At 48.9% G+C, this 20,702-nt stretch overlaps 3 protein-coding genes across 8 annotated transcripts; 2 read left to right on the top strand and 1 right to left on the bottom strand.

The window, feature by feature from the left end:
• Nucleotides 1-243: 243 nt before the first annotated feature.
• Dcdc2b (doublecortin domain containing 2B) lies at nucleotides 244-12,214 on the top strand. Of its 6 annotated transcripts, XM_021263261.2 has the most exons (9): nucleotides 244-689; nucleotides 2,220-2,271; nucleotides 2,708-2,784; nucleotides 2,993-3,124; nucleotides 3,417-3,563; nucleotides 3,675-3,714; nucleotides 4,644-4,779; nucleotides 5,369-5,472; nucleotides 5,738-6,161. In XM_021263261.2, exons 1-9 carry the CDS (start codon nucleotides 436-438, stop codon nucleotides 5,837-5,839), a joined length of 1,044 nt encoding a protein of 347 aa, XP_021118920.1. In that variant the 5' UTR covers nucleotides 244-435; the 3' UTR covers nucleotides 5,840-6,161. The 6 variants fall into 6 exon arrangements, with proteins under 6 accessions (XP_021118920.1, XP_021118919.2, XP_087071515.1 ...); XM_021263260.2 differs by lacking the exon at nucleotides 5,738-6,161 and adding an exon at nucleotides 12,081-12,214 and having other exon boundaries at nucleotides 3,417-3,714; XM_087215389.1 differs by lacking the exons at nucleotides 3,675-3,714; nucleotides 5,738-6,161 and adding an exon at nucleotides 7,017-7,651.
• Nucleotides 6,163-12,705, bottom strand: Tmem234 (transmembrane protein 234). Its single transcript, XM_004850842.4, has 5 exons — nucleotides 12,625-12,705; nucleotides 12,208-12,359; nucleotides 11,124-11,190; nucleotides 7,107-7,199; nucleotides 6,163-6,898 (listed from the first exon to the last, which is right to left on the bottom strand). Exons 1-5 carry the CDS (start codon nucleotides 12,638-12,640, stop codon nucleotides 6,804-6,806), a joined length of 423 nt encoding a protein of 140 aa, XP_004850899.1. The 5' UTR covers nucleotides 12,641-12,705; the 3' UTR covers nucleotides 6,163-6,803.
• On the top strand, nucleotides 12,639-19,737 carry Eif3i (eukaryotic translation initiation factor 3 subunit I). The gene is made up of 11 exons (XM_087215386.1): nucleotides 12,639-12,764; nucleotides 12,859-12,951; nucleotides 14,883-14,970; nucleotides 15,263-15,328; nucleotides 16,296-16,445; nucleotides 16,528-16,655; nucleotides 18,098-18,208; nucleotides 18,328-18,417; nucleotides 18,711-18,784; nucleotides 19,231-19,323; nucleotides 19,450-19,737. The coding sequence occupies exons 1-11, from the start codon at nucleotides 12,639-12,641 to the stop codon at nucleotides 19,529-19,531; spliced, it is 1,101 nt and encodes a 366-aa protein (XP_087071512.1). The 3' UTR covers nucleotides 19,532-19,737.
• The last annotated feature ends 965 nt before the right edge of the window (nucleotides 19,738-20,702 follow it).

Below are 20,702 nucleotides of genomic sequence, written 5' to 3'. Positions count from 1 at the left end.
ATGGCTGAGAAGCAGATTTAGCCATCTTTCTTAGGGAACAGACCCCCAGCCAATCTCCCCTTGAGCTCAAACTACTGGGGTTCAGAGTAGCTAAGGCTCTGGAGAATACTGAGACATCTGTGTTTAAATGGGATCTCTGTGCTGCCAAGGTGTGGTGGCACACACCTCTAATCCCAGCACTCTGGATGCTGAAGGCAGGAGGATTGCTACAAGTTCAAGGCCATCCTGAGCTACATGGTAAGTTCAAGACCAGCCTTAACTAATGGTGAGCCTCTAAGTGCAAAAAAAGGGATCTCTGCTACTCTCTCTTATTGAGTTACCAGAGGCTCTCCCTGCCTTTCTGGTTGAGAGAGCAGGACTCCACCTCTGGCATGCCTCCCAGCCCAGGCTTAAGTTCCCTGGCAACAGTTCTGCGTCTCAAACTGAGGAGACACTATGGCAGCAGCCAAAAGGGTAGTAGTGTACCGAAATGGGGACCCCTTCTTCCCAGGCCGCCAGCTGGTGGTAACCCAACGCCGTTTCCCCACCATGGAAGCCTTCCTTTATGAGGTGACATCAGCTGTGCAGGCCCCACTGGCTGTACGTGCCCTCTACACACCTGGTGATGGCCACCATGTCACTGACCTGGCAGACCTGCAGAATGGAGGGCAGTATGTGGCTGCTGGCTTTGAACGATTTCACAAGCTCCAGTGAGTGGGGTAGGGCTGCTCAGACAGCCTAGGGAGGGGGCAAGGAGCACAACCAATAGTGTGTATCCCATACTCACTATGTAAGGGCCATTTTCTCCTTTAACCTGGGGGTGGGTTCATTTCCACTAGTTAGAAGGGGAAACAATAGGGCCGGGGATTTGGCCCAGTGGTGCCACTGCCTGCCTTGCAAGTGCAAGGTCCTGAGTTCAATCCCTGGTACCGCAAAAAGGGGGCGGGGCGCACTGGGGATTTAGCTCAGTGGCACCCCACCTGCTTTGTAACCGCAAAGTCCTGAGTTCGATCCCCACTACCAGAAGAAAAAGGGGGGGAAATTGAAAAACCTGCCTTCCTGAGTACATGAGCAACAGAGGGTTGAGCTGCAATTCAGATTAATTTTTTTTTTTTTTTTTTTTTTTTTGGTACCGGGGATCAAACTTGGGACTTTGTGCTTGTGAGGCAGGCAACCGAACTACTGAGCTAAATCTCCGGCCCTTCTTTTTTGTTTGTTTGAGACAAGGTCTTGCACTATAGTTCAGGCTGGCCTTGAGCTCACTATGTAGCCCAAGCTGGCCTTGAACTGCAGCGATCCTCCTGTCTCAGCCTCCCAAGTGCTGGAATTACAGGCATGTACCACCACAACCACCTCAGATCAAATTCTGTCTGGTACTAACACTTAAGCTGATCATAGTTATTTGCCTGTGAGAAGGAAGCCATTTTGCAAGTTGAACTTCTTCCCAAAAGCTCTTCATTGAATCCTCTACCACCACCAAACAGTCTCAATCTGTCTGTCACTTCCCTTTCTCTGTTTACACATCCCAAAGTCTCCTATCGAACTAGGATCATCTCTACATGTTGGGGCTGTCTGGCCAGGTGGGAGTTGAGGTTGACTGAGCTTCCAACTCAGATCTGGCATCCAGGGCCCACTGTGAGCTTTCAGGTAAGGTTGCTTACTATGATGTTAAGAGCAAGAGCTCAGGAGCCGGGTATGGTGGTACATGCCTGTACTCCTAGCACTTGGGAGGCTGAGGCTGGAAGATTGCCACAAGTTTGAGGCCAGCCTGAATTATGGAGCAAGACCCTGTCTTAGGAAACAAACAAAAAAAAAAAGCAAGGGCTTGGGAGCTAGACAGACTTAAAGTCTGGGTTTGGTCACTTCTGTGTGACTCTGGGCAAGTTACTTAGCTGAGTCTGACAAAATGCAGATAAAATCACCTACTTTGTTGGGGATTTGGCTCAGTGGTAGAACACTTGTATGTGTGAGGCCCTTAGTTCAATTCTTAGTACTGCCCCCCGACAAATTGTCAAAACCACTTACCTAATGGATGAGAATGTTCCTAGGATATGGGACACTTAATTACTCATTCCTCTCAACCTTATCTCTGAGACTCTGGTCCTAAGGCAAGTTCAAGTGCTAGCATCTGTTTCTGGACTGAGAAGAGGGATGCCTAGTGAGCCCTACACTTTGGCAGCTAGTAGGCTGCTGACGTCTCAGGCTCCCCATGATGACCTGTGACCTGTCTGTCCTTTCAGCTATTTACTCCCTAGAGGGAAGGATCCAGGTGGGAAGAGCAGCAGACTACAAGTGAGTCTCTGGAGGTTGTCCCCAGCCTGACCTCCCAACCCTCCTGGAATTGCTCCAACTTGGACTGGGAAGTCGGGCCCTGGAAACAGCCAGAGTTGCCAGTTCATGGGGCTTACTCTGCACACCCACCCAAGCCTCTATCCTTCCTGGTTGGGATTTCAAGACACTATCCCCTGCTTCTATGCCAGCCTTTCATTTTCTCTCCAAAGGAGAAGTCCTGGGTCCCCAAAGGAGAGGAAGTTGTGAAACGCATGTGGGCGAAGGGGTGTTTAGAAAATGACTTAGCCTTTGGTGAAAGGTGTGGCCAATCAGCCTCCTTGCCCCTTTTCCTGCCCAGGTCTGGTCCTGCCTGCTCATCCCACACTCTTTAAACTGACCCACCTGTAACCAAAGGCCTCTGCTCTCTCCTAATTTGAGGGCCTGACTTGGGTTTCAGGACTCTTCCATGACTCACCAGCAGCGTGATGGGGCCCTTGGACAGTGGCTGCCTGCAGGTGCCCCCTGCTATATCCAGTGAGTGCCAGTGTCAGAGTAGGGATACAGATTGCTGTTTCAGTGAGACAAGAAAGTGGGGGTGGGTTTGTCCCATGGTTATGGGTGGGATGATAAGCCCAAGATGCCTGATGGGTAAAAATAGACCAGTATGGTGATTTTTGGGCCACTTGCCCTCACATTTGGGGTGTCCTGGGAACCCTACTTACCAGATTGCTCTTTGTCTTAGTGTGTTCAGGAATGGGGACCTGCTAAGTCCCCCATTCAGTCTGAAACTGTCCCAAGCTGCTATTCGGGACTGGGAAACTGTGTTGAAGCTCCTGACTGAGAAAGTCAAGTTAAAGACTGGGGCTGTGCGCAAGTGAGTATGGGAACTAGAGGGGCCCAAAAGTTCCCAAAGAGGCTCCCCACTGTTGTCAGCTGTTCATGAAAATGGCAATAGGAAAGAATGTCCCCTCCAGGGACTTCTGGCTGTGCCACAGGGAGAGGCCCCTCTGCCACAGCCCTCTATGCTAGGGCAGAACCTGGGTGACTGGTACCCAGAGGGTTAAAGCCAGGGTTGCCTTGGAGTAGCAATACCCACCTGTCAGTGCCTGCTGAGTATGAAGAAGCATATTGACCACCAGCCCTTATCCTGCTCACCTTTTCCCCAGACTCTGCACCCTGGAGGGGCTCCCGCTGTCAGCAGGAGAGGCTCTGGTGAGTGGCCATTACTATGTGGCTGTTGGAGAGGATGACTTCAAAGGCCTCCCCTATCTGGAGCTGCTGGTGCCCAGCCCCTCCCTGCCCAGGGGCTGTTGGTATGTATGTGGGAGGTGTAGGGTCACAGGCCGCGGAGAGACCTCTGGTCTGCATGCCCTGACTCCCTGTCATCCTCTGCTCACTACAAGCCTTTCCTCCTGTCATTGTAGGTACCCCCCAGACCAGAAATACAGACCTCGAAGGCAGGGGGTAGGTGATGCAGGGGGCCATGGAGTGGAAAGAGGAGTGACTGGCTGAGAATTCTGATAGCTTGGGCTCTGACTTTATCTCTGTATCTTCTCAATAATATTGTGAAACACACTGAAGCTCAAAAGAGTAAAGTGATTTGTTTAGGGTGACACAGGTATTGAGTGCCAAAGGCCAGACCAGAACTATGATCTTCAGGATGGAGTTACACAGCCTAATGCCTACTGGCATACTTGGCATGGCAGGGCCCAAGGGAACTCAGATTACCATCCTATTCCAGGCCTGAAGGCTTGAGGATGTGGGTCAGTGGTAGAGTACCTGCTGGCCTAATGTGCCAGGTGCTGGTTTAGTCCCCAGTACAAAAACAAAAAGAAAACACAGACTAGGTGAGGTGGCACCTGCCTTTAATCCTAAGTACTCAGGAAGCTGAGTCAGGAGAATAGGTAATTTAACAAGACCCTGTCTCAAAATAAAAAATAAAAAGGGCTAGGGATGTGCTCAGTGTGAAGGTCTTGGGTTCAATCCCCAATCACATATCACACATATCAAAAAACAAAACGGGGCCGGGGACCTAGCTCAGTGGTCCCACTGCCTGCCTCACAAGCGCAAGGCCCCGAGTTCAATCTCTGGTACCAAAATAAAAAATAAAATAAATAACCAGGCCTGAGCCCTCCTGGCCTCCCAAGAGATGAGCCAGGGAACATGGGGCATTGGGGTGGGGCCACAGTCTGGCTTCATTGGCATCTTCAAGAGCCAGGCACCAGTTGTTCTGTGCCTGGACAGGCAGTCTAATTGGGAAGAGGGAGCAGGGAAGGAGGATGTGGACAAATGGCACTGCCTCTCCTAAGCTCCCTCAGGCATCAGGGCACTAGGGAATAGGACAGGTGTGAAGACCCAGCAACCACGGTCCAAGCCCATTGTCTCTTCTGAAGGCCCAGGACCGCATGGCACAGGCAAGCCAGCCCTCTCCAAAGGAGCCAGAACGAATTGAGCCATCTGCTTTCTATGCCAGACCCCAGCAGGGCATTCAGCCAAGAAGCAAGCCCCCTACTCTATCATTTCCATCAGGTGAGTGGCTCCTGGGCCGTGGCCTCTCAGCCACAACCACCATCACCTTTTTTTTTGGTTTGGGTTTGGGGTTTTTTTTTGTTTTTTTGGTACCGGGTATCAAACTTGGGTCCTTGCGCTTCCAAGGCAGGTGGCGGAACCACTGAGCTAGATCCCCGGCTACCACCACCTTTTTGTGTATGTGCTGGGGATTGAACCCAGGCCTTTATGCATGATAGGCAAGTGTTCTACCTCACCCACCCTTGGGCAGTGACCCCGGATGGTCACTGTCGTTGCTGGGGAGGTTTGTAGAGGTAGAATGCCCTAGGATGAAGCTGGCTCTGACTTCAGCAGAACTGTCTCCTACTCCCCTGTGTGCATGTCCAATTCCTTGCTTCTTCATACAGACTTGTCATGTGGAGAGGGCAAGGCTTATCTCAAAGGGATGAGGCTTCAGGGGTAGAATTCGCAGGGCTGCCATCAGATGAGGTAGTGGGGAATTCAGAACAAGGCTGGAGAGGGGAAGGAGCTGCTAGAGAAAGTCAAGGGAAGAAGGCTGAGGGCTCCAAAGTTGGGCATCAGCATCAGCTAGCACTGCCTCCCTCATCAGGAAGTAAGGGAGTGTACAGGGCTCCCCATCCAAGGAGGGAGATGGCAGGAGCCCAGGAAGTGGCATACAGTGAAGACACCTGGACAGAGGAGCCCTTGGATGAGGTAAGTCGTTGGCTCAGGAAGCCATATGTACAGATGGGAGGAGTTCTGAGCTAGATAGAAACTGGCAGTCCCCAGGGACAGGGTCCTGTCCCATCCCTCTACCCTCACCCTGTGATGGACCATAAGCAGATCTAACATCTCAGAGTCCAGCTTGCTACCTTGTTCAATAAGACATCAGTTCCCAGTGATTCCAGTCTTTTCCTGGCTGGGCAGCAGGATGGGCATAGGCATGGCTCCTTCCTCCATGCTTCTCTACTTCTTCCAGAGAACAGCACAGACAATAGAAGAGGCTCTGCCTTCAAAACATCAGGGTGAGGCTGGGGCTAGGGCTGCATCCTCAGCCTCAATCTCTGCTCCACTACCTTGAGAGCTGAAAGCTCCTGACAGATACCAGGGACTCCACTAGGTAACCACCTTTTGTCCTCAGCCTCAGCAGCCTGTTCTCAAGAAGCCATGGTTCCCCTGGGCTCACAAGGGATGTGGCCACCTCAGCCCCTCTCCATCCTTCTGCTCCTAAGCCCACAGCCCAGACTTCCCTTCCTCTCCAAGCGGAGCAGCCCAAGCTGGGGAGGCTATTTCCCAATGGGATTCTTTGGGCACAGAAAGTAGTAGGTGACTGAGCTTGGTACAGAGGCCACAGATATATGACAGTGGGTTTGTCAAAATAAAAACAGAACTACTAACCTCAAGTCTGTTCAGTGCAGATTTATTGAAGCCTGTTACTGGCCAGATGTGACACTGGTGCTACATTAATTACATGGTCCTGGGACTCACAGCTGTCTGTCTGAGGGGTTGACAGTTGAGTATTTTCACCTACCTCGAGGAGAACAGACAGCTCGTTTCTCCTACCTGCCATTTTGACACACTGTCTCGCCCACAGTTCCACCCCTCAGTCAGCTAAGGCACCCTGACTAAGTCCTAAAGGTGTCTGGGTCCCATTTCTGACTCAGAAACTACAGATGGCCCTTTCCATGCAGGTGGGCTTTGCACTCTGTGGAAGCCGCCACCCTGATAGGCTGGAGCAGGCCAGGTTAATAGTGGCTGGGTGATGGTGGTCTGAGATGTCTGCAAGAAGCTGCTGGGCAGAGAGGCTGTTGAGAGTGAGTAAAGTTTCCTGGGCTAAATCCCAGCAGCTGAACACCACTTGAAGGATACAAAACCCCATCATTGCTCTTCTCTTACTGTGATGGATGAGGTAGCTCTTCTCTTCAGAAGAGATGAGGAAGCTGGGCTCAAAGAGGGCAAGTGCTGGTCTGTATCTGCTCACTGCCTGCGCCTCATGGCCCAGGGGCTTCCTGGAGACAGCAGAGGTGGAGGTGGGGTCGGTCCATTCAAAGGGTAGATGGTTGCCCCTGGGTCTTGCTCACTGAGCTGGTAATGCAGAGTGTAATTCCTGTCACAGTGAGCACCATGCCAGCAACTTCTCCTGGAAAAATGGGTAGGTACCAAGGGGCTTTGAGCCCAGCCATGCCAGTAGCAGGAGCTGGTACAAGAAGCACTCACGTGGGGCCTGTCTCTGATTCACCCCCAGCCTTTGTCCCCAGACTCTCACCCATGGGAGATGGAAGATTCTCTAACCCAGGTATATCGAGACCCAAGCAGCTGCTTCTTGCATTCACAGTAGCCTGACTTACGTTTTCCACCAACATCTTCTCCAAGGAGCTTCCCAACAATCAACGTGAAGACAATGGCCAGAGAGTTACAGATGGGCACAGCCAGAGTCAGATCTGGTGGTCAGAATGAGAAGAACCCTGAGATGCAAAAAATGCCTTTCTAAGTACAAAACATTTTCATTTCATCCCTTCAGAAAAGGTATCATGACCCCATTTTCTAGATGTGACAGCAAAGCTCAGGACTGAAACCCAGGTCTCCTGACTCAAGTTCGGTGCTTCCACAGGATTTCGGCATGAAGACCTGAACACGAGGTCTGGGACCTTCTTGGTGTGATAGTAAGAATGAGGTCTTTGGACTCTGTGAGAACTCCTAAGATTTCAAGGATATCTGGACAGATAGGCAGGCATCCCAAGCTCAAAGGATGCAGCAGAAGGAGTGTAACAATGCAAGCACAGCCATTTATTCAGTACATACTGGGTACCAGGTGCTTTATATACATATTTAATTTTCACAACAAAATTTCAAGGAGACTGTAAAGGAAATAAAGACTAAAAAAATCCCATAACTTTGGGCAAATTGAGGGGTGGGGGGGGGCAGGTACCGGAAATTGAACTCAAGACCTTGTGCTTGCCAGGCAGGCAAGGCCTCGCTGAGCTAAATCCCTAGCCCTGAAACTCAGGGTTTAAACCAAGGTCTGGTTGGGCATGGTGGTGCACGCCTTTAATCTCTATACTTGGGAGGCTGAGGAAAGAGTTGCCATGAGTTTGAGGCCACCCTAGGTGACACAGTGAGTTCAAGGCCAGCCTGAACTACATAGCAAGACCCTGTTTCAAAAAACAAACAGCACCAGGAATTTAGCTCAGTGGCACCACGCCTGCCTGCCGAAAGCCCAAAGTTCATCCCTGGTACCAAAATAAAACAACAAAACACCCCACCAAGGTCTTTCTCACTCTAAAGCCTATTCCCTTACTCAACTGATTGGATATGAACAAAGCAGAACATCGGGTAAAAGATATTTTGTTTCTATCTCAGCTCAGGTTCTGACCTTATGCAGTTAAAGAGAAGAGAAATAAAAATGTCCAAAGTAGGAGGGTAGGTACCTGTTCAAGAATTAGGGGTGGGCCTCAAGTACAGGTCACCAAGGCCCAGGATCTATCTGCTTCTTAGTTCTAGAGCTGCCAGGGGCTGATTTTTCAATATGCAAACTAAAAGAAATGGGACTAATGGCATTAACAACACAGTACTGGGGATGGAGTGGAGGAATTAAAAAAAACAACATAGTTGTATACTTTGATTTGTCAAGGACGGGCATGGTGGCACATGTCTGTAATCTCAGAACTCTGGGGGGCAGAGGCTGAGGCAGGAGGATCACAAGTTTGAGCCCAGCCAGGGAAAATTAGCAAGACCTTGTCTCAAATCTTTAAAAAGAGGGCTGGGGATTTAGCTCAGTGGTTCTGGTGCCTGCCTTGCAACCACAAGGTCCTGAGTTCGATCTCCGGTACCAAAAAAAAAATTTTTTAAGGGATAGGAGGGCCAGGGATTTAGCTCAGTGGCACTGTGCCTGCCTTGCAAGCATAAGGTCCTGAGTTTGATCCCTGGTACTGGAAAAACTATAAATAAATAAATAAATAAAAAAGGGATAGGGATGTTGCTCAGTGTGAAAGTCCTGGGTTCATTCAATACCCAGTACTAAAAAAAAAAAAAATGCTACTAGGGCCGGGGATTTAGCTCAGTGGTGCCATCGCCTGGCTGGAAAGCTCAAGGTCCTGAGTTCGATGGCCGGTACACACACCCACCCCCCCCACCCCAGTGCTGTTTATCTGTAATGAGACTTGTAACTACGGGCAGACTGACATGCTCTCAGGCCTTCCCTGCTGTGGTAGAGAAGGAGGGAATGGTTTTATTCTTCATCCCCTATGTACCTCCAGCATGGCTGCCATTACCCATCCAAAATAATGACACAACACTCCTACCTACTCAGAGCAGTTTTCTTTTGTTTTTCTTTTTTTTTGGTGCTGGGGATTGAACTTGGGTCCTTGCACTTGTGCAGCAGGCAGCAAAACCACTGAGCTAAATCCCTGGCCCTAAGAGCAGTTTTCTTAACTTCGTACCTTTCATGGAATGTTGTGGCTGCTAAGGACTGGTTTGCAACAGCAGATGGGGGAGCAAAGAGCAGGGTGGAATGGAAGAGCACAGCATTGTTTTCCTCGTGTAATTGTGGTTAAATCATTCAAACCCACTGAGCCTGTTTCGGCACACGTAAAACAATGATAGCAACCTAACACCTCCTTGTAGGGGTATTGTGCGGTGAACTATGATAATATATAAATAGTCCTTTGGTTAAAATAGATGCTTAATAAACAGTAAATACTTTATTAGAAAAAATGGATATTGCCTCGCAAGCACAGGGTCCCAAGTTCGATCCCCAGTACCAAAAAAAGAGAAAAGAAAAGAAAAGATGGATATTAAAGGACAGAGATAGAGTAGGTGATAACAGGGTCCAAACAGTGCAATTTTCTCAAAACTTGGTAATTGGCTTGCTACAGTGAATTCATTAGGCCAGAGGCTTTCGAACTTCTTTTCTAGTAGTACTGAAGATTGACCCTAGAGGCTCATATGTGCCAGGCACTGAGCTACATCTTCAGCCCTTTCTTTTATTTTAAGAAGGGTCTCACTAAGTTGCTAGGCTGGCCTCAAACTTTGGATTCTCCTTCCTTGACTTCCTGAATAGCTGGGATTACAGGCATGTGTCACCACACTCAGCCTCAAATTCTTTATAGTCTTAAGCTCCAAATGTAAATCATATGAAAGCAGAGACTTTAGTTGAAACTAAGGTGGCAGATCTGGAGGCCATCTTGTCCCCTTCTGAGCTGTTCCCCAGAGCCATCTGGAGACCAAACTTCCATCAGGTCCCCTGGGGGTCTTGATTACAGGGGAGACAAAACCAGTAGGGGAACTTTCATAGTAAAGTTTAAGAGCATAAGCTTTTTTTGGTTTTTATTTTTAATTTTTCTTTGAGGCAGTCTCACTGTGTAGCCCAGGCTGGCCTCAAATTGGCAGGGATCCTCTTGCCTCAGCCTCCTGAGTGCTGGGATTACAGGTGTGCACCACCATACCCAGCTCAAGAGCATAAATTTAAAAATCCCTTTGTACTGACTCAAGAGAGATGAAGTGAAATTTTCTAAGTTTATTTCCTTTTGTGTGTGTCTGTGTGTGTGTGTGTGTGTGTTACTGGGGACTAAACTCAGGGTCTACACATTGAGCTACATCTCCAGCTCTTTTTATTCTTTGAGTCAGGGTCTTAGTAAGTCCCTATGTTGCCCAGGCTGGGCTCCAACCTTCAATCCTCCTGCCTCAGCCTCCTGAGTGCTGGGATTATAGGCTTCTGTGTCTGTGAATTAATCTCTTAAATGAAGATAATCATCTATGCTTCACAGGGTCATGATGGGAATTAAAATATGTGACACTTGCACAGTATCTGATGAAGTTGAGGACAGTTGACACACATGGAGAGGAAAAAATGTGGGGAGAAAGGAAATTTATAGAATTCCTACTGTGTTCCAGGTACTCTGCTAGATGCATCTCATATATTCCATTTAATCTTTACAATCCCACAAAACTGACTCTATAAAACCAAAGTTCAAAGAATGGGTTTGCTCTAGGTCAGTTAGGTAGCACACAATGTAAGCTAAAGTATCAAAACCAGCACTTTGTGCAGTGAAATGAGTCTTTGCTGCTGCACAAGACTGCCAGATTCCAGGCCAGCCTGGCATCATACTCATAACCTGCCCAGTGTCTCCTTGTGACTCAGAAAAGGAGGTACAAAGAAGGAGCCAGGGCTGTGGATGAGCACCCCACTCAGTAGTACTTATATAGGGTGGACAAGAATCTAGATTTGATTCTTGATCCTCAGCAGGGAAACGGAAAACAAAAAAAACAGAAACAGGGCCACAGGCACGCTCTCTTTCTTACTGACAGGAACAAGGTGTTTCAGGACCCCTCTCCAAAATGAGAGTAGCTTAAAGCCAGAGACCCACCTGTCGATGCCAAGGTGAGGTAGTAGAGAAGGGAGCCACTCTGGTTGAGCAGAAAGGGCATCAGGTACTGGAAACAGGAGAAAAAGGTCAACGTGATTGCTTGACTGAGCAGCACTGCCTTCTTTGAGCTTCAAGCATATGTCTTTCTTTGGAGGGAAGGAGAGTTGTAAGTGCTTAGGGAACACTAAGCCCTCTGAGGAAGACCCTGGGAAACAGACTGAAGACCATACCTTGCCTTAAATGCCCTCTCTCTCTCAACTCTGCTAGTTCCCACCCTTCCTATTTTTTCTTTTTTTTTTTTTGGTACTGGGGATCGAACTTGGGTCCTTGCACTTGCGCAGCAGGCAGCGAAACCACTGAGCTAAATCCTCGGCCCCCTGCCCTTCCTATTCTATAAAGCCTTGAAAGCCAGTGCCAATGTCATCCCTCCAAGCCCACCCAAGTCCCCTAGCTCCAGCCTGCCTCTACTGAACTCACACAGCACTTATCTGTCCCTCTTTCCTTACCTTTAACCCTGGGAAGTAGCTTCGTCCATGTATGGCCTTTCCCACTAGCCTCAACTGGCGGAATTTGGATCAAAGGCAGTTGTCTTCCTCTAGAAAGGCCCTGAGCTCAGTACAGTAGTTACCTTATCTAATTGGAGGTATCACAATACTAAAGTATTAAAAGTAGCCATAGATGCAGACTTATGATCAACTAGTTCACTAGGCCCAATGGTAAGTGCTTTATGTGCTTCACCATACTTAATTCTCATAATTGCCCTTTTTTTTTGAGATAGGGTTTCACTGTGGAGTTCAGGCTGGCCTTGAGTTTACTGTCACCCAGGCTGACCTTGAACTCTCAGTGATCCTCCTGCCTCAGCCTCCCAAGTGCTGGGATTACAGGTGCATTGCCATCACGCCTGGCTCTTCATAAATGCCTTATAATAAGGTTATAATTGTAATTCCTATTTTACAGAGGACGAAACCGAGGCTCCCACAGGATTGTCTCATTCCTTTCAGTAAGTTCTGACCCAGACCTATTTGACTCCAGAGAACAAATGCTTAGCGGCTACTCCTCTGAGGGAGGCCGTTCACAGACGCACCTCAGTATTCAAGAAAAGGGTCTTCATCTCCTGCAGCAACTGTCGGGCCCAGGTCCGCTCCTGAACCTGCTGCAGGCCAGAGGAGGCCCGCTTCAGCAGCGGCTGCGTGCCACCCCACAAGGCGGCTACCAGCACCAGGGCCAGCACTTGCCCTGAATACAGAGAGGGAGATTTGAGTCACCCTGACCCCCAACCTCAAACGGCCGCCCACCCGGCCTCGCCCTCCTCTGGCCTGATATCCCCAGCTACCCGCTCGCTCTCCGACCGACGTCCCCGCTGCCCATGGCGGGGAGGACAGGCCTTGGGAGGTTGGGGAGATGAATCCAGGAGCCTGGGTTTTAGGGGGAGGAAGGAGAGTAGGAAACGAACTCCGGGTAAGAGTCAGAAGTCAGAGGAGGGGCGGGGCTGGCTACCCACCCAGAGACGCCGCCATGGCAACACCACTCTTCTTCTTCCGGGAACGAGGGGGAGGATCCTATGAACCAAACCGGAAGTGGCCTGAAAGTCTTTTCCGGTTCCACTCACGTTGCCACTCTTCGAGTGTCATCGCCGGGATGGTGAGTTCCAGAGTTGTGGGTATTGTGGTAGGGGTCCCCGGACTCAGCAGGGGCCTAGTTCCGAACACTGACACTCCTATCCTGTTCCCCACAGAAGCCGATACTGCTGCAAGGCCATGAGCGGTCCATTACGCAGATTAAGTATAACCGCGAGGGAGACCTCCTCTTCACCGTGGCCAAAGACCCTGTGAGCTTCGGCAAGAGGGCGGCGGGACAGACGGAGGGGGCGCGGGAAGGGCAGGTGCATTCTTCCAGGACCGTGGGTGGTACAAGCCAGTTTTGCTCCCTGAGGGGAAGCTAAGAATGCCCCACTTTGAAAAGTTGGGAAAGGCTATCCCGAGGGTAGGACGGCGAGAGAGTTCTATCCATTAAAGGTGGGAATAACTCCATTGTTGGTAGGAGGAGTAGCTGGGGAGGAACAAAACAAGAGACTGCGGTGGAAAGGGGTTAGGCCCGAAGGTTGGCTCTTTCAGGTGACCAAGGCCGATTCCTAAGAACTAAAGCATTCTACCAGGATAGGAGAACAGACCACTTGTAGTAGGACAAAGCTGACCTATAGGCAGCAGACTGTGCCATTAAGACCTAGGGGAGAGGCTGGAGGTGTAGCCCAGAGGTGGAGTTTGTGCTTAGCGTGCTTGAGTCCCTGGGTTCAATCCCCGGCTTCAAAAGGACAAAAAAGAGAGCCGGGCATTTAGCTCAGTGGTTCCACCGCCTGCCTCGAAAGTTCAAGGTCTGAGTTTGATCCCTGGTACCGGGGGGGGGCGGGGACGGGACACGGAGAGAAAAAGATACAGGGGACTTAATGAGGGTCTGGCCAGTCTCAATCCAGCCTCTCATCCTGTCATAAGCACACAGTCCCTCATAATACAGCCTTCTTTTTTTTTTTTTTTTTTTTTGAGACAGGGTCTCATTATGTAGCCCAGGCTGGCTTCGAACGCAGTGATTCTCCTGCCTCTCCCTCTGAGTGCTGGGACTACATGCGTGTGCCACCACTCCTGGCTCTGGTACAGCCTTTTGAGGCACCTGCATGTGGAGGCTGTTAACTAGTGATTAAGAGTGGGGACTCTGAAGTCAAACAGACTTGATTTGATTCCTCTCTCCAGCATCTACTAGTCATGTGGCTTGGAGCATGTCATTTAACCTTTTTTTAGTTGTTTCCCAGTTGATAAAGTATCCACCCAGGAGAGTAATAGTTATAGTATGCCCCTTAACAAGATGAGATAGTTTTTTGTACGGAGCTTAGCACAGTATCTGCTATATGAGTGCCTAATTACGGTCAGTCACTTATATTTTAAATTCCTTAGATATAATTTTGTTGGAGCCTCACACCTACCCTTTGAAGGACTTACCATCTTGGCCATTTTTGTTGTTACAGTGCCGGGTATTGAACCCAGGGACTCATATGTGGAGGGCATGTGCCCTACCTCTGAGCTACATCTCCAGCCCACATGTGTTGGCCATTTTAAAAATGAGAAAGTTGGGCTGGGGATTAAGTTTAGTGGTTCCAGCACCTGCCTCAAAAGCGCAAGGTCCCGAGTTCAATCCCTGGTACCAAAAAAAAAAAAAAAAGAGAGAAAGCTGCTGGGTGTGCCAGTGCACACCTATAATACCACCATTTGGGAGGCTGAGGCAGGAGAATTGCCACGAGTTCAAGACCAGCCTGGACTACATTGCTAGCTCAAGACTGACCTGAATATTTTTCATAGAAAACAAAAAATCCATAAAGATCAGAAAGCTGAAGTTCAGAGGGGAGAGGTACCGTAGTTGAGATCATTCAATGAGCTAGTGATAGCAGGTGCTGGAACCCAGACTTCCCTACTCTTACTTGGGTAGGACATCAAAGCTACTATTTTTCGGGGCTACTATTTTTCTGAGAGATAGAGTCCAGGGAAGGGTTAGGCTGATGAATGAGGATGCGTTTGGAAACCTGATTCCCATGCTACCAAGCTCAAGAAGGGAAGAGAATCCAGTAGGTAATCTTTTCATCAGCTCTGCTGCCAAATACATGAGCAGGAGAGAGCAGAATTAGCTTGGCTAGAGACTTCAGAGGGTTCCTAGGGCAAACTAGGAGGCCATAGCTCTTCCTGGGATGTAAACTGTCCTGTCATTTGACTCTAGATTGTTAATGTATGGTACTCTGTAAATGGTGAGAGGCTGGGCACATACATGGGCCATACTGGAGCTGTGTGGTGTGTGGATGCTGACTGTATCCTTGTTTTTTGCTCTGAGTCTGTACTGTAGGGTCTGCCAGCAATGGAGATGCTGAGTTGGAGGTTGGGAAATGGGTCTAGAGAACAGTACTACCTCCTACTCTCAGTTTCTTCACTGATTGGGGAAGCATTCAGGACAAGTTCCAGTTCAGGATGAGGAGTATAAAATGCTCTGAGGTAAGAAAGAGAAGAAAGGTCTTTGGGCCAGACTGGGAGATGATCTGGTTGACCTCCCAAGAGAATAAGGGTTCAGGTGAACTTAGTCATATTCCTTAACACCCTCTCCAGGGGACACCAAGCATGTCCTCACTGGCTCAGCTGACAACAGCTGTCGTCTCTGGGACTGTGAAACAGGTAAGCCTAGGTCATTTACTTCTTCAGCAAAAACTTTACTACAGTGTACCTGTCTAAACAAGTTCTGGGGAAGTGGGCATAAATCCAGAGATAGTTCCCAGTGTAGAGAATATGAGACAATAAGGAAAGTCAATGAGATAAGAACCATTACGTAGAACAATAAACAGAGTACTGTGGAGGGCCAGGACTGGCAACTGACTGCCTGGGATGGGGGTGGAAGCAGCCTGGGATGATTTCCCAAGGTAAGTGTTACATGAGCTGGGGCTTAAAGGATCAGAAAGATGTCATCACTTTGGCATATGCTGGAATAAAAGCAAGGAGAGTATCGTAGCCTTCTTAGGAGTAGAGTAGATAGCCAGTAAAGAAGATAAAGGCAGGAGAGTCAGGCTGGAGAAGAACAGGCCCTGAATGCCCAACTCAGAAGCTTGGCTTTGTTGTATAGCATGCATTGGGGATGCCTGAGCAGGGAAGAGTGGTCTGGTTAGTTTTAGCAAGGTCCAGGAGCAGTGGAAGAGCTGGTGCTGAAGACAGGAAGCCTATGAAGCTAATCCATTTAATAAATATTTACTGGGCCAGGGATTTAGCTCAGTGGTTTCGCCGCCTGCTGCACAAGCGCAAGGACCCAAGTTCAATCCCCGGTACCAAAAAAAATAAATATTTACTGGGCTTCCAGTTCCATGCTGGCACTGGGGTCATGCAGAGAAATCAGACCCGCTCCTTGCTATAGAGAAGCAAAGTCTGAGGGGGACAGATAGGTTGTAGTCCACTAGGAACAGTGCCACATTAGCAGGATGTCTGAGGAGGGACTGTGGGAAAGGAGTGAAAAGACTTGACTGAGAGCATAGCAGTGAGGAAGAGTGGTGGGCTGGAGTCACTGGAGAGGGGAAGCTGAGATCTGATGATAGGCAGGTGTCAAGTCCTTGTGGGGATAGTGAACAGGGATATCCCAGACTCTGCCTGTCTCCAGGGAAGCAGCTGGCCCTCCTCAAGACCAATTCAGCTGTCCGGACCTGCGGTTTTGACTTTGGGGGCAACATCATCATGTTTTCCACGGACAAGCAGATGGGCTACCAGTGCTTTGTGAGCTTCTTTGACCTGCGGGATCCGAGCCAGATTGGTGAGGGCTGGGGCCAGGGCTGAGGTTGAGGTGAAGCGTGCAGCTCTGGAGACCAGGGCCTGACATGTACTGCCCCACACAGACAGTAATGAACCCTACATGAAGATCCCTTGCAATGACTCCAAGATCACCAGTGCTGTGTGGGGGCCCCTAGGAGAATGCATCATTGCAGGCCACGAGAGTGGAGAGCTCAACCAGTATAGTGCCAAGGTAAGGAGCCAAGTGGGGCCTGAGTCCACCAGAATGACACCTTACAAAAAGCAGGATACCACAGTGGCTAGGAGCAGGATTTTGCCACTTTCGTAACTGTGTTGCAGTTATGTGATATTAGCAAATTACATACTTTCTCTGAGCCTGTTTATCTATAAAATGTCTCAAGGGTCAAATGACATCAGTTTAAAAAACTTGTCACAAAGTACTTAAGACATGTTAATAAAGAGCAAAAATCATTTTTCTGCTACCAGAGTGCCAGGCCCTATGCTAGGCACATGCCTATAATCCCAGCACTCAGGAGTCTGAGGCAGGAGGATCCCTGGGAATTCAAGGCAGCCTGGATTACATAGTGAGACCCAGTCTCAAAAAAACGAAAGGATCAGATATGATCTAGGGGAACACAGTCATGAAAACAGCACATGAATCAGATTGTGAATTGTGCCACCCCAAATATGAGAGGTGCATTGTGCCACAGAAAATGTAGCAAGTACATTAATGGAGCTTCAAGCAAAAAGGATAGAATATTCCATAGGCAAAAGGAGCAGCAAAAACAAAAATCTAGAGTTAAGGAAGTATATGAATTCTTTAATCCTCAGGGGGCTGGGGATTTAGCTCAGTGGTTTCTCCACCCACTGCGCAAGTGCAAGGACCCAAGTTTGATCCCTGGTACCAAAAAAAAAATCCTCGGAAGGTTTCTGGGGAGACATGTAGGGAAGGTGGGCAAGGACTGGATTTTAAAGGTCAGTAAATATCATGGGTTAAGGATTTGATTTTTCTCTAGGCAGTAGGATTTTTTTTCTTTTACTACTAAGGATTGAACCCAGGACCTTTGCCCTAAGTTACCCAGCTCCCCTCTTTTTTGAGGCAAGATTACCCCACACACACTGGGGATTGAACTCAGGACCTTGTGCTTTCGAGGCAGGTGTGGTGCCACTGAGCTAAATCCCCAGCCCTAGACAAGATCTTAATAAGTTGCCCAGGCTAGGCTTGAATTTGTGATCCTCTTGTCTCAGCTTCTCAGTATGCTGGGTTTACAGGCATGCACCAGCACACCCAAGAGTATGGAATCTTCAGAGTTGTCATTCAGATTTTCTCTGTAGGTTTCTGCAGGCCACAGCTTGGAGAATAGATCTGAATTAGCCAATAGGCATGGGAATAGAGAGAGCTAGACAGAGTCAAGAGGTATTTAGGGCTGAGTGCAGTGGTGTGCCTATAGTCTAGTTACTTGGGAGGCTGAGGCAGAAGGGTCAGTTGTGCCCAGGAGTTCAAGGCCACCCTGGAGAACATAGATCCTCATCTCAAAAAAGAAAAGTAACAAAGATGTTTAGAGATGACTGATTAGATTGAAGGGGTAAGGAACTGGTAAAGGTCAGGTTGTCTCAGGTTTCTGGGGAACAGTGGGGATTGGGACTGGTCAGTCTCACTCTCCCTTTCCTCAGTCTGGAGAGGTATTGGTGAACGTTAAGGAGCACTCCCGGCAGATCAATGACATCCAGTTATCCAGAGACATGACCATGTTTGTCACCGCATCCAAGGACAACACAGCCAAGGTAAACCTGCCAGAGGGCCTGGCAGGGCTTCACTCGCTCCCCCTCCTGCACACACTCAGCCTGCCTGACTTGTCCCATGAAGGCATTTTACATATTTCTCCCCTGCTTTCTTTTTTCAGCTCTTTGACTCCACATCCCTGAAACATCAGAAGACTTTCCGGACAGAACGTCCCGTCAACTCAGCCGCCCTTTCTCCCAACTATGACCATGTAAGGGAACCCCAGTTGGGCTTTCTGCTAAGGCCTCAAAAACCTAGGATCGTGTTTCTCTAGCAGTTAGGCTACAAACATTGTCTGAGAGGAGATTCTTAGGGCAGTGACAAGGCTGAATGATTAAGCAGCCCCAGGGAACTAAGCAGGAGGTAGCTGAAGTGTCTGTTCATCCTGCCTTGATATCCTCCCATTGTCTTGTGAGAGGAGTCAAGAACTTAACTGGGCAGAGAAGAAAATAAGACCCAGCTGGCCTTTGGTCCCATCTATCTGGACTTTTTTCTTCCCTGCAGGTGGTACTGGGCGGTGGTCAGGAAGCCATGGATGTAACCACTACCTCCACCAGGATTGGCAAGTTTGAGGCCAGGTAAAAGGGAAAAGAGCGCTTCCAAAGGACAGCTGCATGGAGGACAAACCATATAGGCTACTAGGAAGTACAGGCAGTGTGACAAGTGTGTAACAGAGCAGTTAATATCGTGAACTTAGAGACCTTATGCATATCATGTTTCTCTGCCCAGTCTTCTCAGCTGTGTAATGGAACGGTGATAATATACTTATATCATAAAATTGTGCAGATTAAATGAATGAGTTAATATTTGTTAAGCTCTTAGAGTACTGCTCAGCATGTAGTAAGCACTTAATGTTACCTACATATTCAAACAGAAACTTCATCTTACTTTGTTCATGTTCATTTCCCCTTATTCTAATTTCCTACTTTATTCATTAGTTTGTATTTTGAGGAATGTTACCTCTGGCATGTTTTGGAAGGAGACAGAATGAATTTATTGAATCTCTGCACCCTCTCTCCTCCAGGTTCTTTCATTTGGCCTTTGAAGAAGAGTTTGGAAGAGTCAAGGGCCATTTTGGACCTATTAACAGTGTTGCCTTCCATCCTGATGGCAAGAGGTAGGGCCGCAGTGCCGGGAGGGAGCTCAGCCTGGGTCTCTTCTCTGCCCTTTTCCCATGCTGGGCCTCACAGGCTTCCCTCTACTAGAGCAAGCATCTGATTGGCCCCTGGCCCTCTTTTTTCAGTTACAGCAGCGGTGGTGAAGATGGTTATGTCCGTATCCACTACTTCGACCCACAGTACTTCGAATTTGAGTTTGAGGCTTAAGAAGCTGAATCTCCATCCAGGCCAGGGAGACTGCTTGTGGAAAGTTTTGGACTCTTAGAAATAAATTAGTTTGGGCAGTGAGTTTAGCTTAGTGGTTCTGCAGCCTGCCTTGCAAGAGCAAGGACCCAACTTCAATCCCCGGTACCAAAAAAACAAAAACTAAATAAATAAATTAGTTTGGTAATAAATGGTTTTCTGGGAAGACATTTCACTTGGTCTGTCTCATCGTTTTCTCTCCTCACTGACATGCCAGCAGTCTGATGCCAGTCATGAATACATTTATTATATAGGCCTTTTCCCTATACTTCAGACACTTCCAGGGTGGAACTTCAGTATTCTGGGCTAGCTCAGGTTGCAGGTGGCCTTATCCAAGGTTCAAGGTCTTGAGGGTCCTGAGGTTTCAGGAGTCCTCAGCCACTGTTCAAGGACCCAGTGCTTAGGGTGGAGGTTCAGTTGCAGCTGTTGGCTGAAAGCCTTCTCTCTTTTCATTTTGTCACTATTTGCCACACCTCCCATGCTGCTTCTGAAGGCTCAGGTGGGCAGGCCAGCAAAGAAACAGGCCCGAGGAGGAGGAAGACAGGTAAAGAAGCTGAGCAAAGGAGATGATTTCCCAGGGGTGGGAGTGACACTCACCTTGCCACAGCCACAGGCTCTGGGGCTCCACAGAGGGCCAGACGGTCATGGGATTGAGGAGACAGTGGGTTCTGGAGTTTTTGTTGCTCTCTTGGCTGGTTAAGCCCTGACCACCGGCAGTGTGTTAGTCCTTACCTCACAGAGACATCTGTAAGGAGTAAGGGAGGGTTTCCAGCTGTGACTCCTGGGAGCCAGTGGGGTCAGCCCTGGTTAGTAGGGTAACAGCCACTCTTGGGCACTGATAACCTCTCCTTGAAAACAATTTTTTTGTGTGTGTGGTAAGGGAGATTGAACTCAGGGCCTTGCGCTCGTGAGGCAGGCGGTGGCACCACTGAGCTAAATCCCTGGCCCTCTTGAAAACACTTTTGCTAGAAAGGTCTTGTGCTGGGCTGTAGAACAAAACAGGAAAAGACTAAATCTTACTCCTTAAGGAGTTCTATGTTGGGTGTGGTGGTGCATTCCTGTAGTCCCAGTATTCAGGAGGCTGACACAGGAGGATCAAGGCCAGCCTAGGCCACACATAGTGAGACCCTGTCTC

Source organism: Heterocephalus glaber, unplaced genomic scaffold, assembly GCF_053883595.1.
Source record: "Heterocephalus glaber isolate CG9 unplaced genomic scaffold, H.glaber_assembly_v1.0 deba00001452, whole genome shotgun sequence".
Classification (NCBI taxonomy): Eukaryota; Metazoa; Chordata; class Mammalia; order Rodentia; family Bathyergidae; genus Heterocephalus; species Heterocephalus glaber.
Note: the sequence above shows the minus strand (reverse complement) of the source record. Positions and strands in the feature narration are given on the sequence as shown.